Genomic DNA, 24,446 nt, shown 5'->3' on the forward strand with positions numbered 1-24,446 from the left:
CAAATGGCGGCAGACTGTATTAAACACGTTAAGTTTGGGGGAATTTTGGGAAAATTAGTTTTACTAAAAAATTATACAAAACACTGTTAGGAATTCACTCAATATATGTTACTGTGACGTAGGCTGACATATAATCAGTGGTTTTAAATTTTTGCTCGATACAGATGACGACTTTTAAGAGTCCCTTTTAGTGATTACCTGGTGAATTTACGAATACATCGGTAAACACTGTATGTTTTTCGAGCTGAATAAATATGTTACATTGAATAAAAACACGAAAATTATATCCAGTTTGGCAGAAAAGTAACTTATCTTGCCTTTGACAACATTTATTTGTTTTATATTTTATTTGTTTTTTGTTTTTTTGCTGTTGTTTCTTGCTTTTTACACTTTTAGATCGTATTTTAAACTAAACTTCGGAGGTTGGAATGCTCCCCCTACCTAAAATGTACTTGGAAAAATCGATTTTATAGTGAGATTTAAGAATGGTTAGTCGAAAAAAAGGTGAAAAACAAAGCAAATAATCAATAAATAATTGTTACCAAAGGCAATAGATGCTACTTTTTTTTTTACTTACATGAATGAGATTATTTTATGTTTTAAAGTATTTTCAAGCGCTTCTCTTAATTTTTTAATAATCTAATGCGGGTGTGTGGGTGCCAAATACCTCTAGATTTTCTAGGATTTCCCGCTAGATTGTAAACGAAATCTCCAGATCTAGCAGGAAAACCGCTAAATTTTAACACTGGTCACGTGACAGGAAGCTGTAATAAATAATTGTCCCTAAATAAAAAAAATGGCCTCTCGGTATAAAGAAATCCACCTATTTATCAAAGAAAAATTAAGTATAATGTTATAATTAAAACGAAATATATAAAAACACACATGGATATAGTAAACATATTATACCAAAACGTAAAGCCATCCGTCCAGTGGTTTTTTAGACAATTAATTCCGAACGAACCAAGAGTTACATTTATATATATATAGATATAGGTCAAAAACGACATTATTTTTGCAAAAATAATGTCTTGTATTGCAAAATTAATGTCGTTTCTATCAATAATATATATATATATATATATATATATATATATATATATATATATATATATACGTCGTTTTTTAATGTCGTTTTTTATCAGTAATATATATATATATTTACATATATATATATATATATATATATATATATATATATACGTCAAAAACGACATTATTTTTTGCAAAAATAATGTCTTGTATTGCAAAAATAATGTCGTTTTTATCAGTAATATATATATATATATATATATATATATATATATATATACGTCAAAAACGACATTATTTTTGCACCAACATTATCCTGATACCAAATCCGACTTTTATTTCTCTAGATTAAGCACCGTTTCCATGGGCATTAAATAATCAAGCACCGTTTTCATGGGCATTAAATAATATTTTATTATTATTGTTAAACACAATAGAAGTGAGGAGTGGATGCTTGGTGGATGGCGGCGATCAGACTGGCTTTGATGTTGTGAGAGGTCATGTTAGTGATATTTTCAACCTATGACCATACGGAGTAGTCCAGCGGGTACAAGTCGGGGGTGGAGGGGGCAGTAATAGAAGAGTACAAAGTTGTAGCACTCCTTCTGAAGCCAAGCCTGGATCTCTTTGGACTTGTAGACCAGTGCCAAGTCCTGCTGTCACATCCAGGGTCTGCCTGGGGATCACCACACTCTTCAACACATCCATGCACACCTTCAAAAAGATGAGGTGGCATGATGTGGCCCTCACTTCAAACCACACTATAAAGACTATAACCATGACCGGAAACTTTGTTTTCATCACCCTGGGCATATATCTGATTTTTGTGGGAATCCAATGATGCATTTTGAGGGTGATGGCAATGGTCCTGTTGTCATAACTTTGATCGCTAGAGAGCATCAGTTGTACAGTGGAGCATTTCCTCATTTGAGATCTTGCTCAGTGAACATTGTGTCACTTTCAGACACGATAGAAGACTCCTATCACTCTTGGGATTTGTATACAACTGCAACAAAAAAAGAAAATTTTATCGTTCCACTCTGTTTTCCTCAACTCTTCTGATGACTTCCCATCCCTGAGACACCACACAACCACCTCACCATCTGCATATCTGTTCTAGAAATGCTTTTAATGTCTTCCTTAAGCAGTCAAGTCCCACTACCATACATCATGACACTCCCAACATAGGCAGTATATAGTTTTCCATTGTCATGGATGTGCATCAGAAGCAAAGTTCCATTCCTCATTAAATCATCATTATTGAAAAAATTAAACCTACCAACATTCACCGGCGCCTGTTGAACGTTTATGAAGCCAATGTATTTGATATTAGCACAGTTAGGAGATAGGTTCGTCGATTTCAAAGTAAGAACAGAGATGCTTTTTTTTACTCACGTTTACCCCTAACAAGGCATATCGCCTATATAGAGGCTACTATTTGGGGCCATGCTTAGGAAATATTAACAAGATGTTGGTTTACATTACATTTAAACTTCTGCATATCAATACAGCCAAGGAAGCAGATAGCAGGAAGGGAATTCCAAAGTCTAGCTGTTCGAGGGAAGAAAGTATTAGAGTAAAAAGCTTTCTGGCATTTAAAGATCTCCACAGTGAAGGAGTGAGATTTTGTTGCTAAGTGGGTTTGTCGGGGATATGTGCATCGAGGGAGCCTGTCTCTGTTTTATCGTTATTTCCATGGCAAGTGCTCGTCTGAGCTCCATTCTCTGGTCCCTCCCACCGCCAATCTTTCACGAAAAACACCCGACTAGCTGAAACCACAAAACAAAGTGGCTTATCAGTTTACGTTAAATCATTATGGAAAAGTGATCCTCCACTTTTTAAAACTAACATTTCTTCATATCTTGGAAAGTACTCAGTTGCCTTAATTATAAACGTTATTTTCGTTTTCAGCGACCCCGAAAACTTATAAAAGTGGTAATTTTAAAGGAATTTTCGAGGGTGGAGTAATTTTCCATATTTACCTTCTTTTTTTTTCCAATAACATAAAATTAGACAAATTTATTTTAGGAAGCTTTTAAAATAAAAAATTAAGATAAATAAATGATACTAGTGCACTCACCGATCCGCGCTATTTTTTAAATCGTATTTCCAAGTGTAATTACATTTTTATATGTTTTTTTTATTCAATTGTAAGGTTAAAGTACAAGTATATATATATATATATATATATATATATATAATTTGTGAGGTTAAAGTACAAATATATATATATATATATATATATATATATATATATATATATATATATATCTGATGCAAAAATAATGTCGGTTTTTATCTGATGCAAAAATAATGTCGGTTTCAATCTGATGCAAAAATAATGTCGGTTTCTATCTGATGCAAAAATAATGTCGGTTTTTATCTGATGCAAAAATAATGTCGGTTTCTTTTTTTTTTTTTTTTTTTTTTTTTTTTACAAAGGCGTCACCACATTATCAAGGCCCAGAGGCCACTCAAGGATAAGGGTTAAAGAGTGTACAGTAGAAATTGGTCAATATAGTAATCATTAGTAATGAAAATTTGGTAAATTTGATAACTTATATGGAACGGCTCATCAAGAACTTATTTACTTTAGACTTGAACACAACCATATTGTAGTCAGCCGGAAAGCAGGAAAACGGAAGACAATTCCACAGGCGTGCAGTTCTAAGAAAGAAGCTTTGTTCATGGAATCTACGTTTAGGTTTAGCCACAGATAAAGAGTGGGGGAAATTATTGATAGTGTTTACAGCTAGACGAGTGTTTCTTGTGAAAGTTTGGCGAGGGGGGACCATAGATTGAAGCTCAGTTGAACACTTTCCATGAAAATAACGATACATCAGAGACAAACTCGCAACATCTCTTCTGTGAGATAGAGGTTGCAAGGAGGAGAAAAGGACATCTCCTACGAGGCTACGAAGTCTATTTTGAACTCTATCAAGGCAGGACAAGTCCTTTCTAGCAGCTCCTGCCCAGATGTGGCAACAGTATTCCATCCTTGGACGTACCTGGCTCTTATATAGGTAGAGAATAGCATCAGCAGTGAGATATCTACTGGATCGATAGAAAGATCCCACCATTTTTCCAGCGGCCTTGGCAACAGATTTGATATACGTGTTCCATTTAAGATCAGGAGTAATGGTCAAGCCCAGAAGCTTGTCAAAACTTGAGGCCTCCTGAAGACGAGAGCCATTCATTTCAATTGATGACAAATGTGAATTAGAATGTTGATGATGTAAAGAGAGAAGCTTGGTTTTAGATGCATTAAAAGTAACCAGCCACTCCTTTCCCCATTGTACTACGTGCTCAAGATCAGAGGAGAGAGAATTGGAGAGAACTTGGTCGTTTACTGTCTTAGATGTGGTACCATAAATGGTAGTGTCGTCAGCATAAATGTCTACAAATGATGTAAGGATATGATTTGGAAGATCATTAATGTAGATCAGGAAAAGAGTTGGGCCCAGGATGGATCCCTGAGGGACACCGGCATTAATACTGTGAGCTTCTGATTTTTGCCCCTCAACTACTACTCTTATGAACCTATCAGAGAGAAATGATTTAATAATTGAGAAGACTTTTCCAGCTATACCATAGCTAGCGATCTTATGAAGTAAACCTTTATGCCATACCCTATCAAAGGCTTTAGATATGTCAAGAGCAATTGCCCTAGAAAGATTGCCACCGTCGAGAGATTTGCTAATCCTATGCGATATAACTGTAAGGACATCTGCTGTAGATCTAGCAGAACGGAAACCATATTGAGTGTCACTAAGAAGGTCATTTTTGTTGAGATGTTTGATTACTTCTGTATTTAACACAGATTCCAGCAACTTACTCATGACGCACAGGAGACTTATTGGCCTGTACTGAGAGGGGGATGAGCGATCACCTGAATTCTTAAATACAGGGCATACTGATGAGATTTTCCAGGGAGATGGGAAACTATTCTCCTTAAGACAACGTTTAAACAGTTTTGTAAGTATGGGCGCTAATTCAGGTTGAAGTTTTTTGAGTACTATAATTGGAATACCATCAGGGCCAGTTGCTTTACTCGAATCAAGGTTTTTGATTAGCTTCGCAACATCACATACAGATATACGTATATCACATAGCGTGTTTTCTGATACAGGAGGAAATATTGGGGGTTGGCGGTCTTGGTCACAAAGGGTAGAATTAGCTGCAAAGTTCTTGACAAAGAGTTTGGCTTTGTCAGATGCTGACGAGATTACCTCAGGTCCATTGATAATAGTTGGGATGGAGCACACGCTTCTGTTCAGGATTCTGTTTGCTATTTGCCAAAACTGGTGGGAACCAAGCCGCTGCTCAGCTACTTTGGACTTAACAGATTGAGCATACAACACTCTTGCGTTCCTTATTACTTTCTTACAATGGTTGCTGGCAGTCCTGAAAACGGCTTTAGTTTCCATACATCTATTACGTTTGAAGCAGTGGAAAAAGTGATTTCTGTGCGCAATGGCAGCAGCACATTCTGGAGAGAACCATGGCTGGCTGTTAGGTTTTTGCTGAAACTTTTTAGAGGGTATGAAATGGTCAATACCTACAATTAACCATTCAGTTAGGTCTAATACTATAGAGGACACATCCTTTTTAAACATGGAATGCAGAGGTAGATCAGATATAAATGTACGGAAGCTATCCCAGTCAGCCTTAGTGTATCGATATACTGTACGATGAAGAGGTACGTCTGGGGACTTATTATATTTCATTTTTATCTTGATTGATACAACAGAGTGGTCGGAAGATCCAAGAGGCGACAGAACATAAACTGAACATAGTTCAGGGCAAGTTGTGAGAAAAAGGTCTAGTAGGCTCGCATACTGGCCGTCATTATCGGGCACACGGGTAGGTTCCTGAACAATCTGAGTGAGGTCATAGGCAATGGAGAAATCATGACAGAACCTCCCCTCATCATCGGTCTTGTTTGAGTGGGTCAACCATTCGACGTTGTGAACATTGAAGTCTCCACATATGTGAATGTTAGCTGAAGGATAAGTAGAAAGGACTTGGTCAATTTTCTCAGATATGCTTTGAAAGATAGTAACTCCGCTGTTGTGGGGGCGATAGAGAGTAAATATAAATGCAGTAGTGTGAGCTAAAGCAACCCGGAAGCACATATAGGGTAAGTTAGGATCTTCCCTGGAGATGTCCCTCCCACATGGAAAGCTATCTTTAATATAGGCACATATTCCATGCCCATGACGATCTTGGGGGTCAGTTTTAGAAGTTAAGTTAGAGTATCCTGAAATTGCAAACTCATCTAGGGAAATAGCCTGTCCAATGCCAGTTTCACTTAAAAATAAAAGGTCTGGTTTAGTCTCCTGTAATTGGGTTTCAACCTCTGGAAGGTTAGAACGAAGACCCCTGATGTTGGAGAAGGAGACATGGTAGTAGGGGTCTTCGTTGGAAGTTGGAGAACCGGGTTTAATCGTGTATTTTTTCTTGAAACTTGTCATGATGAAATTTTGGAATTTGTGGACTAGGTCGACAGATTTACTTAGAGCAGGACAGAGAGGGGAAATTAAGAGAGAAAAAGAAACGAAGAATTTTTTTTTATTTGTAGCTAATGATAAGGTAAAGCCGTAACAATTACCCACTAGTATGGCATCGAGAGGCCCCACCAGAAGCTACTGCATGGTCCAGAATCCATTCACCAAATGGCAATACAGCAGCCCCAGTACTTTGCACCTGCTGAAAGGACAGCCTCCTTAGTGGTTAATCCAAGGTTCGGGTCCCTGACTATCAGGCGGATAACGTCAGCCCAGACAAAACGTTTACCTCCAGCACCCTTACTAGTGACATGGCTACAAGGATAGACATAGAAACAGAAAATTTCCGCCATCTCAGCAAACTGTTCGCAAAAATACTGCCAACCTAGAAAACAGCTTTTTCTTCTCCCTTTGTCCGAAAAATCACTCATTTAAAAAATGAAGACTGAGGGACAAATAAGAAGAAGCGAGAGTAACAGGAGCTGCCGATAACGCATCCACAATGCGTTTTCTACTCTCCATTAAAAAAAAAAAAAAAAAAAAAAAAAACTATTAAGTATTGTACTTAATAAAAGTCCAACAGACGTGTTTAAGGGAAAGTATGGTGATAGATTCCCCTCACACGCACTAAAAATGAGTATAATTCGTAATTTTTGCTATCAACTCGGTAGATAAATAAACATATGTACGAGGAAAGAAAAAAAAAAAAAAGTTAGCATTTAATAAAACAGAAATACACAAATTAAATACTGAAATAAAATGGAGTTGTTAATATTTTAAATCTAAAATAAAAAGCATGATTGAAATCACTTATCTCAACAAAAACAATTCCGTCTCCAAATTGCAAACTGCATTGAAAGAAATTCAGTTAGTAGCGTTCAAAACATTTTTTTTTTGAAATTAGCCGTTGAAAGTCGTGATTTTATTCTGAACTTAAGCTAGTAACGTTTTAAGAAGCTTACGACATAAAAGAAAAGGCTGATGGTGGGGGGGGTTCTTCCGAAAGTAAGTTGGTGCCGTTATAAGTAATTTCGAGATAAGATGGAAGCCGGTATTGGACTAGAAAAAAGCTAGCATTTAATAAAACAGAAATACACAAATTAAATACTGAAATAAAATGGAGTTGTTAATAATTTTAAATCTAAAATAAAAAGCATGATTGAAATCACTTATCTCAACAAAAACAATTCCGTCTCCAAATTGCAAACTGCATTGAAAGAAATTCTATCTGATGCAAAAATAATGTTGGTTTTTATCTGATGCAAAAATAATGTGCTTTTATCTGATGCAAAAATAATGTCGTTTTTTATCTGATGCAAAAATATTATCGGTTTTTATCTTGTGCAAAAATAATGTCGTTTTTTATCTGATGCAAAACTAATGTCGTTTTTTATCTGATGCAAAAATAATATCGGTTTTTATCTGGTGCAAAAATAATGTCGTTTTTTATCTGATGCAAAAATAATATCGGTTTTTATCTGATGCAAAAATAATGTCGGTTTCAATCTGATGCAAAAATAATGTCGTTTTTCATCTGATGCAAAAATAATGTCGGTTTTTATCTGATGCAAAAATAATGTCGGTTTTTATCTGATGCAAAAATTTATTGAAAAATAATGTCGTTTTTTATCTGATGCAAAAATAATATCGGTTTTTATCTGATGCAAAAATAATGTCGGTTTTTATCTGATGCAAAAATAATGTCGGTTTTTATCTGATGCAAAAATAGTCGTTTTTTATCTGATGCAAAAATAATGTCGGTCTTAACCTGATGCAAAAATAATGTCGTTTTTTATCTGATGCAAAAAAATAATGTCGATTTTTATCTGATGGTTGGGACGAAATACTGTTATACGGTGAAAGGGTTGTCATCCCCCAAACCTTTCAAAAAAGAATTCTCATTGATTTTCACATGGGGCATCCAGGAATAAACAGAATGAAAAGCCTAATGAGAAGTTTTGTTTATTGGCCAGCTATTACAGACATGGTGAACAGATGCAAAGGCTGCGCTTTGGCTGCAAAAGCACCACCGATAACATATAAACCTTGGCCTAAGGCTGAACAACCATGGTCCGGGATCCACATCGATTATGCGGGAACGGTGGAGGATTTTTACTACCTGATAGTAGTTGACTCTTACTCTAAATGGCCAGAGGTACTAAGATGTAAAAAAAACGACCACGGCAACAACACCAAATTTTATATTGGAATTGTTTGCTCGGTTTGGGGTTGTAGACTGTTTGATTAGCGACATTGCTACACAGTTCACCTCGACAGAGTTCAGAGAATTCTGCGAGACGTATCAAGTCAAGCATATTACGACACCCCAATACCATGCCAGAAGCAATGGCCAGGCCGAACGCTTCGTCGATACGCTTAAAAGGGCATTAAAAAAGGTGTCCGCTACACCGACAGAAAAGGCCCTTCAGCATTTTCTGCAGGTTTACAGAATCACGAGAAATCCGAACCAACCAGATGCAGGATCCTCAGCAGAAATCATGTTTGGACGGAAAATAAAATCTGTATTTGATAAACTGCTACCAAACATATTGTACACAACAGAACCTCTACAATGCCAACGAAACGGTTTAACAGCGGAGATAACGTGTATTTTAAACATTTTAGAAATAACGTTTCTTTTGGGGAACAGGGCACGATCTTACGGAGAATCGGCCATGTTACATACATCATTCAGGGCCGAAAATTCCAACATAAAAGGTACCTGAACCAAATCAGGAAACACTTCTACGAGTATCAAGATTTGGGGCATCGGAAAATAGACACCAATTTTTCTGATACCGATTCCAATGCCTCAAAAAAGTTTCGATTTTTTTTATTCCTGATTCCAATTCCAAGTAATCGTTCTAACACTAGAATTCAACCACAAAATGATCGCCCACACCCGTAAGTACTTCCGATTTGTTAACCAAAATATGTTATATATACTTGAGCTCGATATTATTAGGTTGGTGCAAAAATAATGTCATTTTCTTTAATCAGAAATCGAAAGTTTTTCTGTAGTAAACTGAAGCCTAACCCAAGTGCAAAAATATGTACCTCGATAAACAAACAATTACGCTACATTAAAGTATAAACACCTTCGTTTACCTAAAGCCTATACGGGATACAAAAAGGCATCTTTGTTAATTAATTTTTACACCACATGCAAAATACATATCTTTTTAATGAAAGCCCATACTAGATTTAAAAAAATCTTTTATTAATAAAAGCCTACACAAGATGCAAAATGGATATCTCTCTTAATTAAAACGTATATATACTGCAATTAAGTAAAATTTACACCAGATGCCAATATATATACATATATATCAGTTAAGTAAAGCCTATGCCAGATGCATATATATATATATATATATATATATATATATATATATATATATATATATATATATATGTTGTGGTGGCACCCACTCATTTACATATGTGGATAATATTACACATAAATAGCAAGACTCGGTTAGTCTGAGTGTGTGTTAACCAGAAGCCACCGAAAGCCGAGCCGAGAACAGATATGTTCTCCAGCCGAGACTCTCTTACTTGACAACCATTATGTAAATATACTGTAAATATACTTTTCCTAATACACTTCTTATTGATCTACCTCTGTTTATTGAGTCTTCATTTGTATTGCCTTATACGTTATTTGGTTCAACCTGCAAACATAACAGTTGGCGATGAAGACGAACGTCAAACATAACAATATATATATCAAGGAACACCTACACCAGATGCAAAATACATATGTCCATTAATTAAAGCCTACAACAGATTGCAAAAATACATACCTCTATTAATAAAAGCTTACACAAGATGCAAGATACTATCATAAAATCTATAATAAAAAGATCTATTAATAAAAACTTCAACCAGATGCAAAATACATATCTCTATTAAAGCCTACAAAAGATTTAAAAAACAAACATACCTCTATTAATAAAAGCCTATACAAGACGCAAAATACATATCTTTGGTTATTAAAGTCCACAGCAGATGCAAAAATACATACGTCGGTTTATTGATGTCTACAGTTTAAAAAGAATACTTACCTTGGTTTACTGAAGTATACACCAGATAAAATATTGTTAAATTTTAAAATCCATAACAAAGTTTCATTGTTATGCATCGAAGCTACTTGCATAAATATCCATGCCATGGTTTGGGATAGAGTTAGGGTTACAGGAAACATGAAAATAGACTCATCCTTTTGAAAACCTAAAAAAAGCAAAAAAGATTGTAAAATTTCTAGAAATATTAAAATATTTTTTGCGGGGTACAAAATTTTATTATGGCTATGTAAAGACTAAATTTAAACTTGTTCGAAAACATTATTTATTTAAGATTGTGAAATTAAAAAATAAAAATGAATGTGTCAGCTGACCGGTTTCGAAGCTCGCTCAACAGAGCTAAAATCGAGCTTAATTACGTTTTAAAAAGAAAGGGGGGGAACAATGAATCGGAGATGAAAAAGCAGGGGGAATATATGTATATAAAAAGGGGGGGGGGAATTAATTATTAAATAGAAACTAGATTAAGCCCTAAGAGATTCTCTTTTTGTTTGCAAAGAGAAGGTCTCAGAGTCTTAATATATATAGTTTCTAGAATTTTGAGATGATAAAGAGAGTGCGACTTACTAAGGATGGAAAAAAAGTCCCCACTAAAATTGAAAGCGCAAATACGATTATTTATAAGGTGCTCTCTTATAGACGAGGACCTTGTCGGTGGGGCATTAGAATACGCTGACTGCCTCCCTGCAGAGGGTAAAAGTCCCTCAATGGGGGTCCTGGATATGACCTTAAACTATATCCAGTGATGAGGCCCCAGCTTGTGGGCTTTGGGGAATGCGGAGCCACCCTTTAATTGTCATTGCTCCCAGGTCCACTCTGACCCGGAGTGGTAGTACCTGTTAGGGTCCCAACTATGGGTTGAATAGAAACCGACGAGAAAACAACAAATATATTCTATTAAAAAAATTTTTTCTTCAAAATCTTTGGATTCGGCATTAAATAACCCAAAAAGGGTTGATATGCCGTAAAACAAAAACAACCAACCAACCTATAGATGAGCCATGGGTATTGTTCAAAACGTCCGAAGGTAGGTGGTTTCCATTTCGAATTTTGGATGGAACATGTTGTTTTACCTTATTATCTAATCTTTGGGACGTCCGTCCGACGAAGAAAGATTAAAATATTAATGTATTAAAATCTTATATATAGACGACTATATGTCTGTTTGTCTGTCTCCATATTTTCAAACTATATCCCCTCCGAAATTAAAAATCCCAAAGTGGCGCTAGGGGCCTCAAATGATTGATTTTTTTATGGGCCGTTCTTTTATGGGGCTTTAGCCGGTTAAAATAGTTTTCAAAAGGTCAAAAATGGGTCAAAATTGAAAAAAAGGTCAAAATGGGTCAAGAGGTCAAAAAGTGGTAAAAATTGAAAACATCGTTATACATTTTGTACATTCATCTTAGTTTATTTTTAATTTTTACTTTTTTAATCAGTTCATATGTGTGTCACGTTGATATCGTGGTAACTTCACCAGCTTTGAATTGCTACAGTTTCAGTTTCAATTCTAGCTGATAGCATCTATATACGTTTTTTTAACTTTTGAAATCACGACTTTGTAATAATATATACATAATATATGTGAATTAAATAAAGGGTTCTGCTTGACATTCCATGCAGATTCCACGTATTTGGCAGAAAGATTCCTGATTTTGATAAGGTACACCTGAAGAAAGTTATGTTGGCCAAAACGTTAGGAGAATAACACTTAAGATGAAAACAATAGTCCAAACGATACAAATGATCAACAATCAGAAACATAACTGTAATCAAGTTTGGACTTGGGTCGCACACGCCAATTTGAAGTCCTATGAATACCAACCAAGTTGTTTTTATACTAAACGAGCAAAGGGAGACGTTGGCTGTTGTAAAATACAGTTAAATAATAATAATAATAATAATAATAATAATAATAATAATAATAAAACAGGACTTGGGTGTCATCTTATCATGTTATAAAAATAAAAATAAAATGCCGTGTGGTGGACACACGTAAGAAAGTTGAGAGGAGAGAGAAAAAAATTGTCGCGTGCTATGTGCGAACGTGCATAACTAAGCGAACACGTTATCGATCAGACCATGACGACACAGATTTTATGACATCGCAAATTTAGCTTTTTAAAATGAAACAATAAATTGACAGTTCGTGCATGCATGCTTAACAAACAGCATAAAAACCAAACATTTTACCTGACCACCCCTCAAACAAAATGACATGTTTTCTAATTTTTCGATATTATGTATCCGAGAGATCGCTTTTTTAATGGTACCACGTTCATGGCGCTTCGATGTGGAAGGCAAAAATTTTAGTAGACATACAAACACACACACAAACACACACACAACTAGCTGAAACTACTGTCTTTAATTTTTCCCCACTCTTTATCTGTGCCTAAATCCATGCGTAGATTCCATGAGCAGAGGTTCTTTCTTAGAAGTGCACACCTGTGGAGCTCTCTTCCGTTTGCCTATTTCCCACCTGACTACAACTTGAATGTCTTCAAGTCCAATATAAATGAATTCTTCACAAACCGCTCCCTTAAGTAAGACACTATAAAATCTCCAATACTATGATACTATCCCATTGATTACTGTACACGCAATAACCCTTATCCCCGAGTGGCTTCCGTGCCTTGATAAGTGATGACCTCCATGTAAAAAAAAGATTCATGCAATAGATGAGTCACTACTTACAAGGACCAAAAGTCACTCGTGGATAAAGGTTGGATGATGAACAATATTATGAGAAGGTTTGGAATAATGGGGGGAATGGACAAAATTTAATTGCATAGACGGGTATTTATTGAAAAGAAACTCTGTTCATGGAAATTCATTTTGGCTTTTGGTGTACAGAGGAATAAACGAATGTTTTTTGCAGTGGTGGTAGTGAGATGAGTTCTTGCTATGAATTTTTATATGGAAAAACCAAGGATTGGAGCTCAGTCGAACAGCTTCCATTAAAATAATGATATATTAGACCAATGTGACATAGTCGTTACCATCGGGATCATTATAATCGGGATTCACACATTGTATGCAAACAATCGCAAGGAAACAGACAAAAAAAAATTGACTCACTTTTCATCGTTGAAACAACAGACATTTATTTACATATACTTCTGTTGGATAATCCAAATCCACAGGAATGACACCAAAAGAAAAGTTGGCCAGAAGCCTGAATGTGGCTGCTCCCAGGAATAATGGCAAAGAAGTCAAAATGGAGGATATAGTATCCCCGAGGATTAGGTCAATGACATTGACCGACATTTTCAAGAAAATGCATGTTGGAATGTCGACGTCATCTCTCCCAATAAAATATATGTGCAGACAACGGAGAGAGGAGAGAGAGAGAGAGAGAGAGAGAGAGAGAGAGAGAGAGACCACAAGGGGTGAGCTAAGTGAAACATACCAACCGCGCTCTGCAAGCTAAGTGACACACACCAACCCTGCCTCGTGCGCCATCACTAATGTCCGAACTGTTAATCTGAAACCGAAAAGGTTATTTTGAATAAACAAAATATTTTTAACCAGCTGTGTGTGTTTTTAATATCGCTGCCAAGTGTATATATCGAGACGATGACAAAAGTTGATTTTTTAGAAATTATGTAGACTGAAAAACATATTTGACGATCGGCTGCAGAGGGCACTTCCAGAGTAACACCTTTTCGCTTGTTGGAACGTCTTCTCGCACTCCAATATGCTTAACAAGACTCTGCCATGTCGAACACAGGGTACTTTGTCCATGTTTAGGATACATCTTTCCCTGTTGCTCTCTTGCAAAATGTTTAACACTTCTATCGATGTCCTTCTCGGCCACATTTTTCATTTTAATAATCTTTTTCTTTTCTTCTTCCTCGCTGTAATGTCACGTTGCACACGGTTTGGTCATTTGTATACAGCTACTGCTTCTGCTGTTGTCATACATACGTTCGTGATCTGTTTACACAAAGACTAGCAACATGTCTCCTATAAGTAGAGAACTTTATATAATATTAGACTACCCGTGACCCGTTGGGTCAGTATGTAATATTAGCTATGGAAGCGTGACACTTGTGACGTAAAGAAAATAGTTTTTTTTTGACATAACAGAAACATTTCTATGAAAGTATATTAAAGTGAAAAAAGAATATAGATAGATTTCTATGAGTCGTTCTGTTTATTATAATCGATTAGTTTTGAAAAAAAAAATACAGTTACTGAATTATAAGTGGTTGGCCACACTTATAGGTAAATGTGCACTGAACAGATACCATAATACTTATTATAGTTAAATTCAAATTTTGATATATCTGCTTTATTTATTTATTTTTTTAAACATCGTTCATTTCTGTATTACGTTTAAGTTATTTTAAACCCCACTCTTCCCATGTTAAATAATAATTTCGAAATAATAACGTTAATACTTATAGGTAAATGTGCACTGAACAGATACCATAATACTTATTATAGTTAAATTCAAATTTTGATATATCTGCTTTTTTTTTATATCGTTCATTTCTGTATTAAAACCCCATTCTTCCCATGTTAAATAATAATTTCGAAATAATGACGTTAATATTTCAGCGTCCCAATTGTTCTTTTGTTTTTTGTTTATTTTAAACCCCATTCTTCCCATGTTAAATAATAATTTCGAAATAATAACGTTAATATTTCAGCATCCCAATTGTTCTTTTAAATTATCCAAATAAACAATTGTTGATACTGTCTGCTTTCTTTTTTACATCGTTCATTTTTGTATTACGTTTAATATTTTAGTGCGCAGGTCAAAATCTGCAAAAGAAGCGATTTGTGTTTATTTGTTTACGTGGTTATGGGTTAATGTTTATGCACGCGCATGCGCAACCGGATGTCGTAAACTGGAAAGTTGGTTACATACATCGTTACAAGGTCATTTGAGTTTTATAATTATATAGATATACATATGTATGAGCGTAACTTACAACAGTGTCTTTTTACCAAGTACTTTATACACTACGCCACTTTGTAAACATTCATTTATATATTACGCTCTTCTAGACGTTGTGTTATGTAGTTATTCGAACCCAAGAAAGTGTTAATCTATCTATTTATCTAACTGGAGAGATGGACAGGAGATGAATATGTAGAATATTGATAAAAACTGTCAAAATGTGGTAAAATCATATCGTAGACAAGTTTACCGGAAGGTCTAGTTAGTTGATTGGATCTACGTGTATGTTACGTGGATCAGGTTAGCTGGATATCGTAGAGAGTTGAAATTTGGATATTGAGCAGGGCGAACGGTTTAACAGTGGGGAGGGAGCTGACGTGTGTTAAAATAGAGACCTTGAATAAATCACGCAAGCAAAGATATTCACTTTCCATTCTTCTGCAATCGACACCTGGAAAGTGAATAGAAACTATATAACATACACTCAGCGTCCTTTGGAAGTGAATGAATATTCGTCTAAACAGGTTCCAGCCTCCCCTCCAAGACGAATTCCAGGTGGACAAAGATGAATTCCAGGTGGACAAGATCAACGACGTATAAAGTTAAGGTATTCCAAAATACATGTATCACACACACACACACACACACACACACACACACAAAACACACACACACACACTCTCTCTCTCTCTCTCTCTCTCTCTCTCTCTCTCAAATGAACAATTAGATATGAATAGATCACAAATAGACAGCAACAACATCACTTCGGGTTCAAACAGTGAAGAATCACCAACAACACACATTTAGTGACACGTATACACATCAGGATGAACCCTTCGTCCCAATTACACATATTGACATATAGTGTTATGGTACACATTACACAACAGACCCTTTTTATACAACATCATACAACAGTTGAAGGTTTAATCTTCAATGCGGGCAACAACCAAAACACAATTGTGAATTTACTGAGGACTTTCACCCAGTCATAACTAATGGAACGGATTCCAACCCATGAATTAAATAAACGGTTATGTTTGAAATTCTGTGCAAATTCCCGAATTTGACAGAAAGATTCCTGAGTTCGATAATATATACCTGAAGAAGGCCAGTGGTTACATCAACTGAAACGTTATGATTTGGTTTGGTTGTTTTTGTTTTACGGCATATCAACTGTGATGGGCCCGTACGAAAAAGGTAAACAAATCCGTCGAAACAGCACGTTGACAAGATAACGAGAGAGAGAGAGAGAAAGAGAGAGAGAGAGAGAGAGAGAGAGAGAGAGAGAGAAAACGTAGAAAAAGAATATCAGCAGAAGCAAGGGCGAAGGGAGGTAACTGAGACGGCAAAAATGTTTTAGTTGCCGCGAAGATTAAAAAAAAAAAATGGTGTAGACGCGACGCGCCACGTGGGGTGGAAGAAAAAGAAGATTACCGAATTAACCCCATCAAGACTTAGAAGAAGAAAAAAAAAGAAAAAAAAAGAAAAGGAGAAGAATATGAGCTTGGAAGAATCTAAGGGAAAACAGATATATTTTCTTTTAATGCGGAAGGCAATACGAAGGGTGCGAAGAAGGTACTTTTCATAGCGGGGTCATAATCTTGTAACAAAAAAAAAAGAAAGAAAGAAGAAACCAAATATGAGCTCGGAAGAGGTCTAAATGTTTGCATATATATTTCCTCTTTTCTCTACCATGAAATGCGGATGCATTATGGACACAAATACAAGAAAAAGGGATCAAATGTTTTAATGAAAAACAAAAGATCGAATGTTTTGAAGAAGTGATAAAAAACAAAAAAATCAAATTAAAACTTCATGTGTGAATAATTGTTTTATAATTTCAGCATATAAATATATTGAACTGGCACATATAGTAACGTGTAATATGACTTTTCATTTTATAAATAAAAAAAAACAAAAAAACAAGAGAAATAGCAATTAAAGGGTGGCTCCACACTCCCCAAAGCCCGCAAGCTTGGGCCTCACCATCGGGTATAGTTTAAGGTCATATCCAGGACCGAAACATTGTGAAAAGAACTCAAAAAATGACATTATTTATCTGAAGAATCCAAATAATACGAATAATCAATTCCCATCTCCGAAACTTAAAAATCATAAGTTTGTATGCGTTTTACCTTCTTTCAGTTGTTTTTTTTTCCCCTTCTACACTGGTATATGTCCTCGTTTATGTAAGCCTCTGTGTGCATACATCCCCGGATGCAGCTGATATTGTCGTCTTTGACAATTCACAATGCGAAGAAAAGCTTTCCGGAAGTTAGCATTGCATAATGCATAGCACAAAGGATTGATGGTGCTGTTTAAATAACACAGCCAATAACCTGAAACATGAAAATATTAACAATTAGCAATCATAAAATATGATAACATTATTATGGCCGGACGAGAATTCGAAAGCCAGACGTCGGCAGACAGATTTAAAGTCAAATAATAAAAAGCAAGAAAACAATTATTATTTTTGCTTGAAATGACAAAGCAGAAAAATCCCTTTGTCCATGATATTAGCTGAGTTAGAAAATATTTAAGAAAATCTTTGGAGGTTCCCTTTTTTTTTAGAGGTTCCAATTTAGGAGGGAATTTTTTTGGAAGATTCGATTTTATGAAGACGTTTTTAGAGAAAAGTGTTTTAAAGTGAATATTCAAAACAGTAATGAATTGAAAAGCATAAATTCATAAAAGATATATTTTTTTATTCATGTTTAAAAATGAAAAATTGCATAAGTATGTAAACATGGAATATTCCTATTAACTTTGCCTCCCCACGAGGTCGTTTTTTTTTAATGTGGAGAAAAAAAAGACAAATAAAAATTGTCTCCGTCGTGAAGGATTTCTCCTCTACTAACTGATAACAAAAATTTGAAGTGTAGCATCAGAACAGACACTACACTTTGAGTTATGTATTTTTTTTTATTTTCTTGAAATGTTTAAAACAAAACAGAAAAAAACAAAAAATTAGGCACAAGGCTACTCAAAATTTGGGGGTAGGGGTATTTATGGTCATCCTCATTACTGTACCTTTGCTAGTCTACGCTGATCCTAACTCACGTTCTTATTTACCACAATAAATACCCCAAGCACACCGAGGATCTTCCTACTTAAAATTCCCAAGTCATATCGTGTGTGTGTGTATTTTTCTTTTACTACACTTTGATCTTGGTCCGAAGGCCAAGAAAAACGGTGCATATAATGTTTGTGATTATTTTTAGAGTCCTTATAAAACAAGGGGGTCCTTAGCGTAGAGAGGGAAGCAGACTGAGTCGATGATTTTAGGGCCGTGAATTATCCACAGGTCTAGAAAAATCATAATCAAAACTTCCCGACTCAATTATACAAATTATATTTGATTGAAAGATATTAATAAAACTCAGTGTTCATTTGTTTTCATTGTAGAAAGAAAGTTCAGTGAGAAAAGTTATGAGTATTAAAATGAATTATTTGTTTTTGATGATCAGACGATCATGAGTACAAGGTACTAAGTCCTGTCTATGTGTGTGAGTTAGTGTCTTCGTTCATATACTTGTGCCCACATGCGTGACCCACCGACAGACTGCTAACCCCCAACGTCGTGTGCCATGAATTTTTTTGTTCACTATTCTTCTTATGGCTGGATTGTCACTTTGGCTCCACACAGTAAAGGAATAGAGTAAAACAAACAGGAAAAACACAGGCACCAACGTTTCACATATATTTGACGGTTGGACTTATGGCTGGGTGTGTCTTCTCCTCGTTCTATTGATGTTACATTCGTCTGTCAGTCGCAATTCGTCTCTATTTCTGTTTCGCTGTCAGCTCTAAAACTGTCCAACCATTGTCGCTACCAGCTTCCATCTGTTGCAACCAGCAGCTTATTGTCAACTCTCTTCTCTGTGTCAGTATCTGAAGTTCCCCCACCACCCTGACTACCAGAAGCTGCCCTTCCCTGTGTTATCTGTTCTGTAGGTTTCTATTGTCATTGTCAAATCTAAAAAGCTCGATCTAAAAATATATATAGATTCATTATTTGCTATTTCTCATCTCTTTGTTTATTGTATGACACATCCTATTCATGTATCTATTGCCACTACCCCCCTCTCAGCACCTAGTGACTCAGTCCACTTTATAGTATCACATACTTACGATTGTGTGTATGCTAGAGTTGAGAGAACAATCCCAAGCCTTACAGAAGGACGAGGGAACAGGGCTGAGACAAGGTCTGTCATTGATTTTGGCTCAACTGTTTATTAAAGAAAAATCTGTCTTTTTATGCGTTCAGGATGGATCAAAAAAGCAAATTTGATAAATTCAGAGAAGTCCATAAAATTGGAATTACAGCATGTCCCAAACTTTTTCGCCCCCCTCAAAACGCTCTAATACCTACTGTCGCCTTCTCCCTACATGTGTACTCACATAATAATGTTAGTAGTAGTGGCAATAGATAAGTAGAAATAAATAATTGAATATTCATAAAATTTATTCAACAAAATCCTACTCTGTCGATCGAATGGGAGCAATAACAACTATAAATCAAGTGGATCAATTAATATGTCATAGCATTGCTAATACAATGATCAATAAAAATTGCTAATACAATAATCGATAAAAATCAGAATAATAATCACAGGAATCACCGATCATTGTTCAGATTATTGTTGATAATCAGTAACAAGTTTTGGAATATTTGGTTCCATATTTAACAGAAAAAGTCTTAGATAACCACGTTTCACCACATCCATTTCTATTCCCAATACACATTCGATAGATGAGAAAGACTTGTTGAAAATGTGAATCAAAAATCAATTAGATTTAGAAAACCGAATATGATTCCTGAATTAATTTTTCCAATTAAAAATAAGTGTGGCGCAATCAATTCCTACTTGAATTGTGAATCCCAAAGGAAATGTGTTGAGAAACGCCTAGTAATGTTACTTTTCAGTCTTTCACCGTCCCCTAAAGGATCTCAGGGACCTCATATACGATAAATTTGGTCATCGCCCACCTGAGGGTTTGCAACTCCTCGCCCCCCCCCCCTCCAGTGGACGGTGCGGACCCTGTTGGGAAACCCTGGCTTAGAATCTTTATCTTGTCTTTAATAATTCAAGCAAGTGTATGCACAGAAAAATGTGCAGAAACCATTTTAAGCATTTTTTTTAGACTACAAAGAATAAACTTCGCTAAGCACAAAGGATTGATAGTGCTGTTTAAATAACACAGCCTATAAGCTAAAACATGAAAATATTAACAATTCACAAAATAAAATATCGTAATAAGGGTGGGACGAGGATTAGAAACCTGGATGTCGGCCGCATGAACCCTTTGAGTGTTGCAGGAATAATGGCCAAGACCTCCTGAGGATTGGGTCTTTGACGATCATAGTGGCTGAATAGAAATGATTGCGAAAAAAAAAGTCAGATTATTTGGATTCATTGAACTACCGTTCTCATCTTCAGTGGCATTTGCACAAGGTTTCAGTCGATGTAACCTCCGATCTTCAGGTGTATTTTGTCGAACTTGAGAATGTTTATGTCGAACTCAGGAATTAGGACGGAATTTCGAACAGAAACCTTTATTTAATTCACGGGGGTAGCATACATTTGTTCTCTCAACCATGACTGAATAGAGATCCTAAGTAATTGTATTTTTCAGTTGCACATACTGAGAATTGAACCTTCACCATTGAGTAGAATATCACTTTTACAATTGAGTTTCTCAAGTACTCTTACCACTGCGCCACGTTGTGCAAATGACACTCAAGATGAGAACAGTAGTCCGATGAATGTAAGTAATACGAATAACCAATCCTCATCTGAAAAATTCAGTGACGTAAAACAATCGCAATCTAAGGTATTTGTCAAACATATATTATGTAACGCCTCCGTGCAGCTCAGCTCAGGTGCATAGGCTCGTGAGTGAAATGCACCTGTAGCCGATACATGTGGCGTTACGTTACCCGTGGTTTCGTCTAGTGGTGGAATTCGTCTTCGGTCGTCGTAGGTCTCTCCTTCCGGTTCTGCTTTCAAATCAGCTTCCAACCGTCACCTGGGCTATCGGAGAAATATATTGCATTCACAACGGTGTTCCGATCAAAGAAAAGAAAGTCAAAACTTAATTGGTAAACACAGAATTGATTATTGTCTTTGACTTTACAATATAATAGTTATACACTGCCTAGTCATGCAACTTAGGGGGCTGGCAGTTTTGTTTCTTTTACCAAGTTCTCCGTTCTTCATCTACCGTCCGTCCACGGGAAGGGATCAGCGAAAACAGACGCCAATTAGCTAAGTGTCTTGATTTTATCAAATCAGTAATTCCTCCGTCCACCTTTTTGGGTTATTCTTTCTTTCTTTCCTTTCCTCTCCCTCTCTCTGTTTCCCTAATTTCTACTCCTCCTTTCGGCTTTATCTATCCCCATCTTTAACCCTCATTGCACTGAGGTGTTCCTTATTAGGAGCTATTAGTCACTCCCAGGTCGACAATGTCTGGCGGCGACCCCTCACCCCCGATTCCCACCCCAAGCTGTCAGCTTATAATCTGGATTTCTTCATATCGCTCAACAGAGGGCCCAAAACAACCTTTTCGTTGTTAACGGATTTCCAACAATAAGATAAGAACAATTATTTGTTTTTTTTTTCTCTCTCTGACAAAATCCCATTGACATCTCTGTTTAAACAACATCAAACCATCATCATCATCATCATCATTAGAATTCAGCCGTGCGAATTTCTCTGAATTCGTGTCGACTAGCAAGGTCACTCGGCATCGCTCGGTCCGCATCATGTCACAATTACAGCCAATGAACAGAGTAGGGCAGTTAGACTTGGCCATCTGGACGTGACAGAATTAGTTTGGGCTCCAACGGTCAGTTGGATCTGTATGCCTCCGAGAACGAGATGGACTCCTAGATTATATAAACTATGGAACTTCTGATTTGGTCAGAATAAGGATTCACACCGGCAACCTAAGCAAACGAGCGCCATTGTAAGCTCTAACGCACCGGTTCTCAACCTTGCTTGGCCCATTAGCTCCTTTCACCATTTGTAAGAATGTCATACCCCTTCCATCCAGTAACTTTTTGGTGTTCTTATTAAAATCATCTGTTGAAAACAGCTTCATCTTTTTGAGAGCATTCCCATGGTGTTAAAAAAATTGATCTTGTCTTTGTGATGAGGATGGACATTTTGCAAATGTTGCATCATCTTTGCCGCTTTCATAGAATCATTTGTCAAAATTTTAGTAAACACACCAAGGCCTTTCTTCTTCATTTATGACGATGGATGTGGATCCATATTCAATATATGAATGATCGTATTTTCTTTTTTTGATACTCATGATGCACTTCGAATTCTGTAAATAAAAACAAGAAAAAGTTAAAACTATAAATGAGTTGAAAATTCACCCCCCCCCTGAGAACCCAAAATTCACCCCTGGATGTAAAGTTCACTCCCCATTGAGAACCTAAGCTCTACCAAATAAACCTCTGTTATTTGGTTTTAAACTGGAGTGACGGTTTTATTTGAGAGGCAATTCTTTTGTTGCAGCACTAACTGAGATTACATAGGCGACACTGCGAGTAGTTTTGATAACGAGCAATAATTTGAACCTGCATAACAAGTTAACGATCATGACCAGTGTAGTGGACGTACTCAGACTCGTTCATACTATGTAGAAATGACGTGGTTGACGATATCATAAATAAGATAATGCGTGTTCAAAACTCGGACCTTAAAATGAAACAACAAATACCGAGTTACAATATATACAAAGAATATATTTTATTAGACGAACAAGGTAAAAGAAACAACAAGAGCGTGTGTGTACGTGTGTGTGCGCGTGTGTGTACACGCATAATCATGCTTTTTAACCTGAAATGTTTGTTGCATGTTCGCTGTGTGTATATGTATAAACAGGAAAAGTTTTGATAAGTTCATTGTGAATGCGTATGTATCTCGTGTTCACACAAGTTCGTTCATGTATGCATTTATCGTCTTACCTTAAAACGAAGGTTACACCTTTCGAGGTGAACGGAATGTGCGTCTGATTACATCAGAGATTCGAATGAAAAGAAATAGAAATAAAAGAAAATGCGAAACAGGAAGTAGAGACGCCGCCTGTCGGATAGATAAGAAACTATGACAAGGGTAAATAAGTGGTGCGTTGTTGAGTAAGGTTCGTGTGCATGTGTGTGCGACATACCTATTCGCATATCAGTCTGAAAAGCGTATGTCTATAACTACAACCCAATGACAGGTAGAGTTAGTATTTGGAAATAGATGAATGCATACTTTTTTTTTATAAAGACACTAGGACAACAGAGTATTTGGAAATAGATGAATGCATACTTTTTTTTTATAAAGACACTAGGACAACAGAGTATTGATCGTTGGTGTTGAAAATTAGGTATAATTTGATTATTTAAGGGAGCGGCTCAACAAGAATTTGTTTACATTGAACTTGAAGACGACCATATTGTAGTTAGTTGAAATGCAGGCCAGCAGAACAGAATCCACAATTCTAGGAAAAAAAAACTTTGTTCATGGAATTTGTATCTATATTTAGGCACACATAGAGAGTGGGGTAAATTGTGGATAGTGGTTGTAACTAGACGAGTGTTTTTATGTAAGTTTGGCAAGGGCGGACTATAACTAAAGGTCAGACGAACAATAGTGCAGAGAGAGATTTGCAGCGCCTTTTCTGTGGGAAAGAAGTTGTAGCGAAGAGAAAAGGGCATCACCTATTAGGTTTTGAACTCTGTCAAGGCAGGATAGGTGTTCCAAGTAGCTATCACCCAGATATGGCAACAGTATTAGTTGGAGAAATGTTAATGGTTAGGGTCTATGTAAATTGTTAGTGATGAAGTCATTCAAACCGTTACATTTTCAAATGCTATCTGGTCAGGAAGTGGGTGATCATTTTACG

The 24,446-nt window shown here is 36.1% G+C and overlaps 1 protein-coding gene across 2 annotated transcripts in view; it reads right to left on the reverse strand.

Moving 5' to 3' along the window:
- Window positions 1–24,446, reverse strand: part of LOC145256312 (uncharacterized) — a 71,292-nt gene that overhangs the window by 26,157 nt on the left and 20,689 nt on the right. The window contains exons 2-3 of one of the 2 annotated variants that reach the window (XR_013863972.1): window positions 17,672–17,875; window positions 10,607–10,772 (exon numbers count right to left, since the gene is read on the reverse strand). Coding sequence is in view for 1 of the 2 variants with exons in the window: in XM_080115040.1 (XP_079971166.1) it covers window positions 17,700–17,875 (176 nt within the window). In the remaining variant the exon portion in view is untranslated. The remainder of the gene's footprint in view (window positions 1–10,606; window positions 10,773–17,671; window positions 17,876–24,446) is intronic. The other variant, XM_080115040.1, reaches the window with a different exon arrangement.

This window comes from Euprymna scolopes, chromosome 32, assembly GCF_053919585.1.
Source record: "Euprymna scolopes isolate OS-2025 chromosome 32, ASM5391958v1, whole genome shotgun sequence".
Taxonomy (NCBI): domain Eukaryota; kingdom Metazoa; phylum Mollusca; class Cephalopoda; order Sepiida; family Sepiolidae; genus Euprymna; species Euprymna scolopes.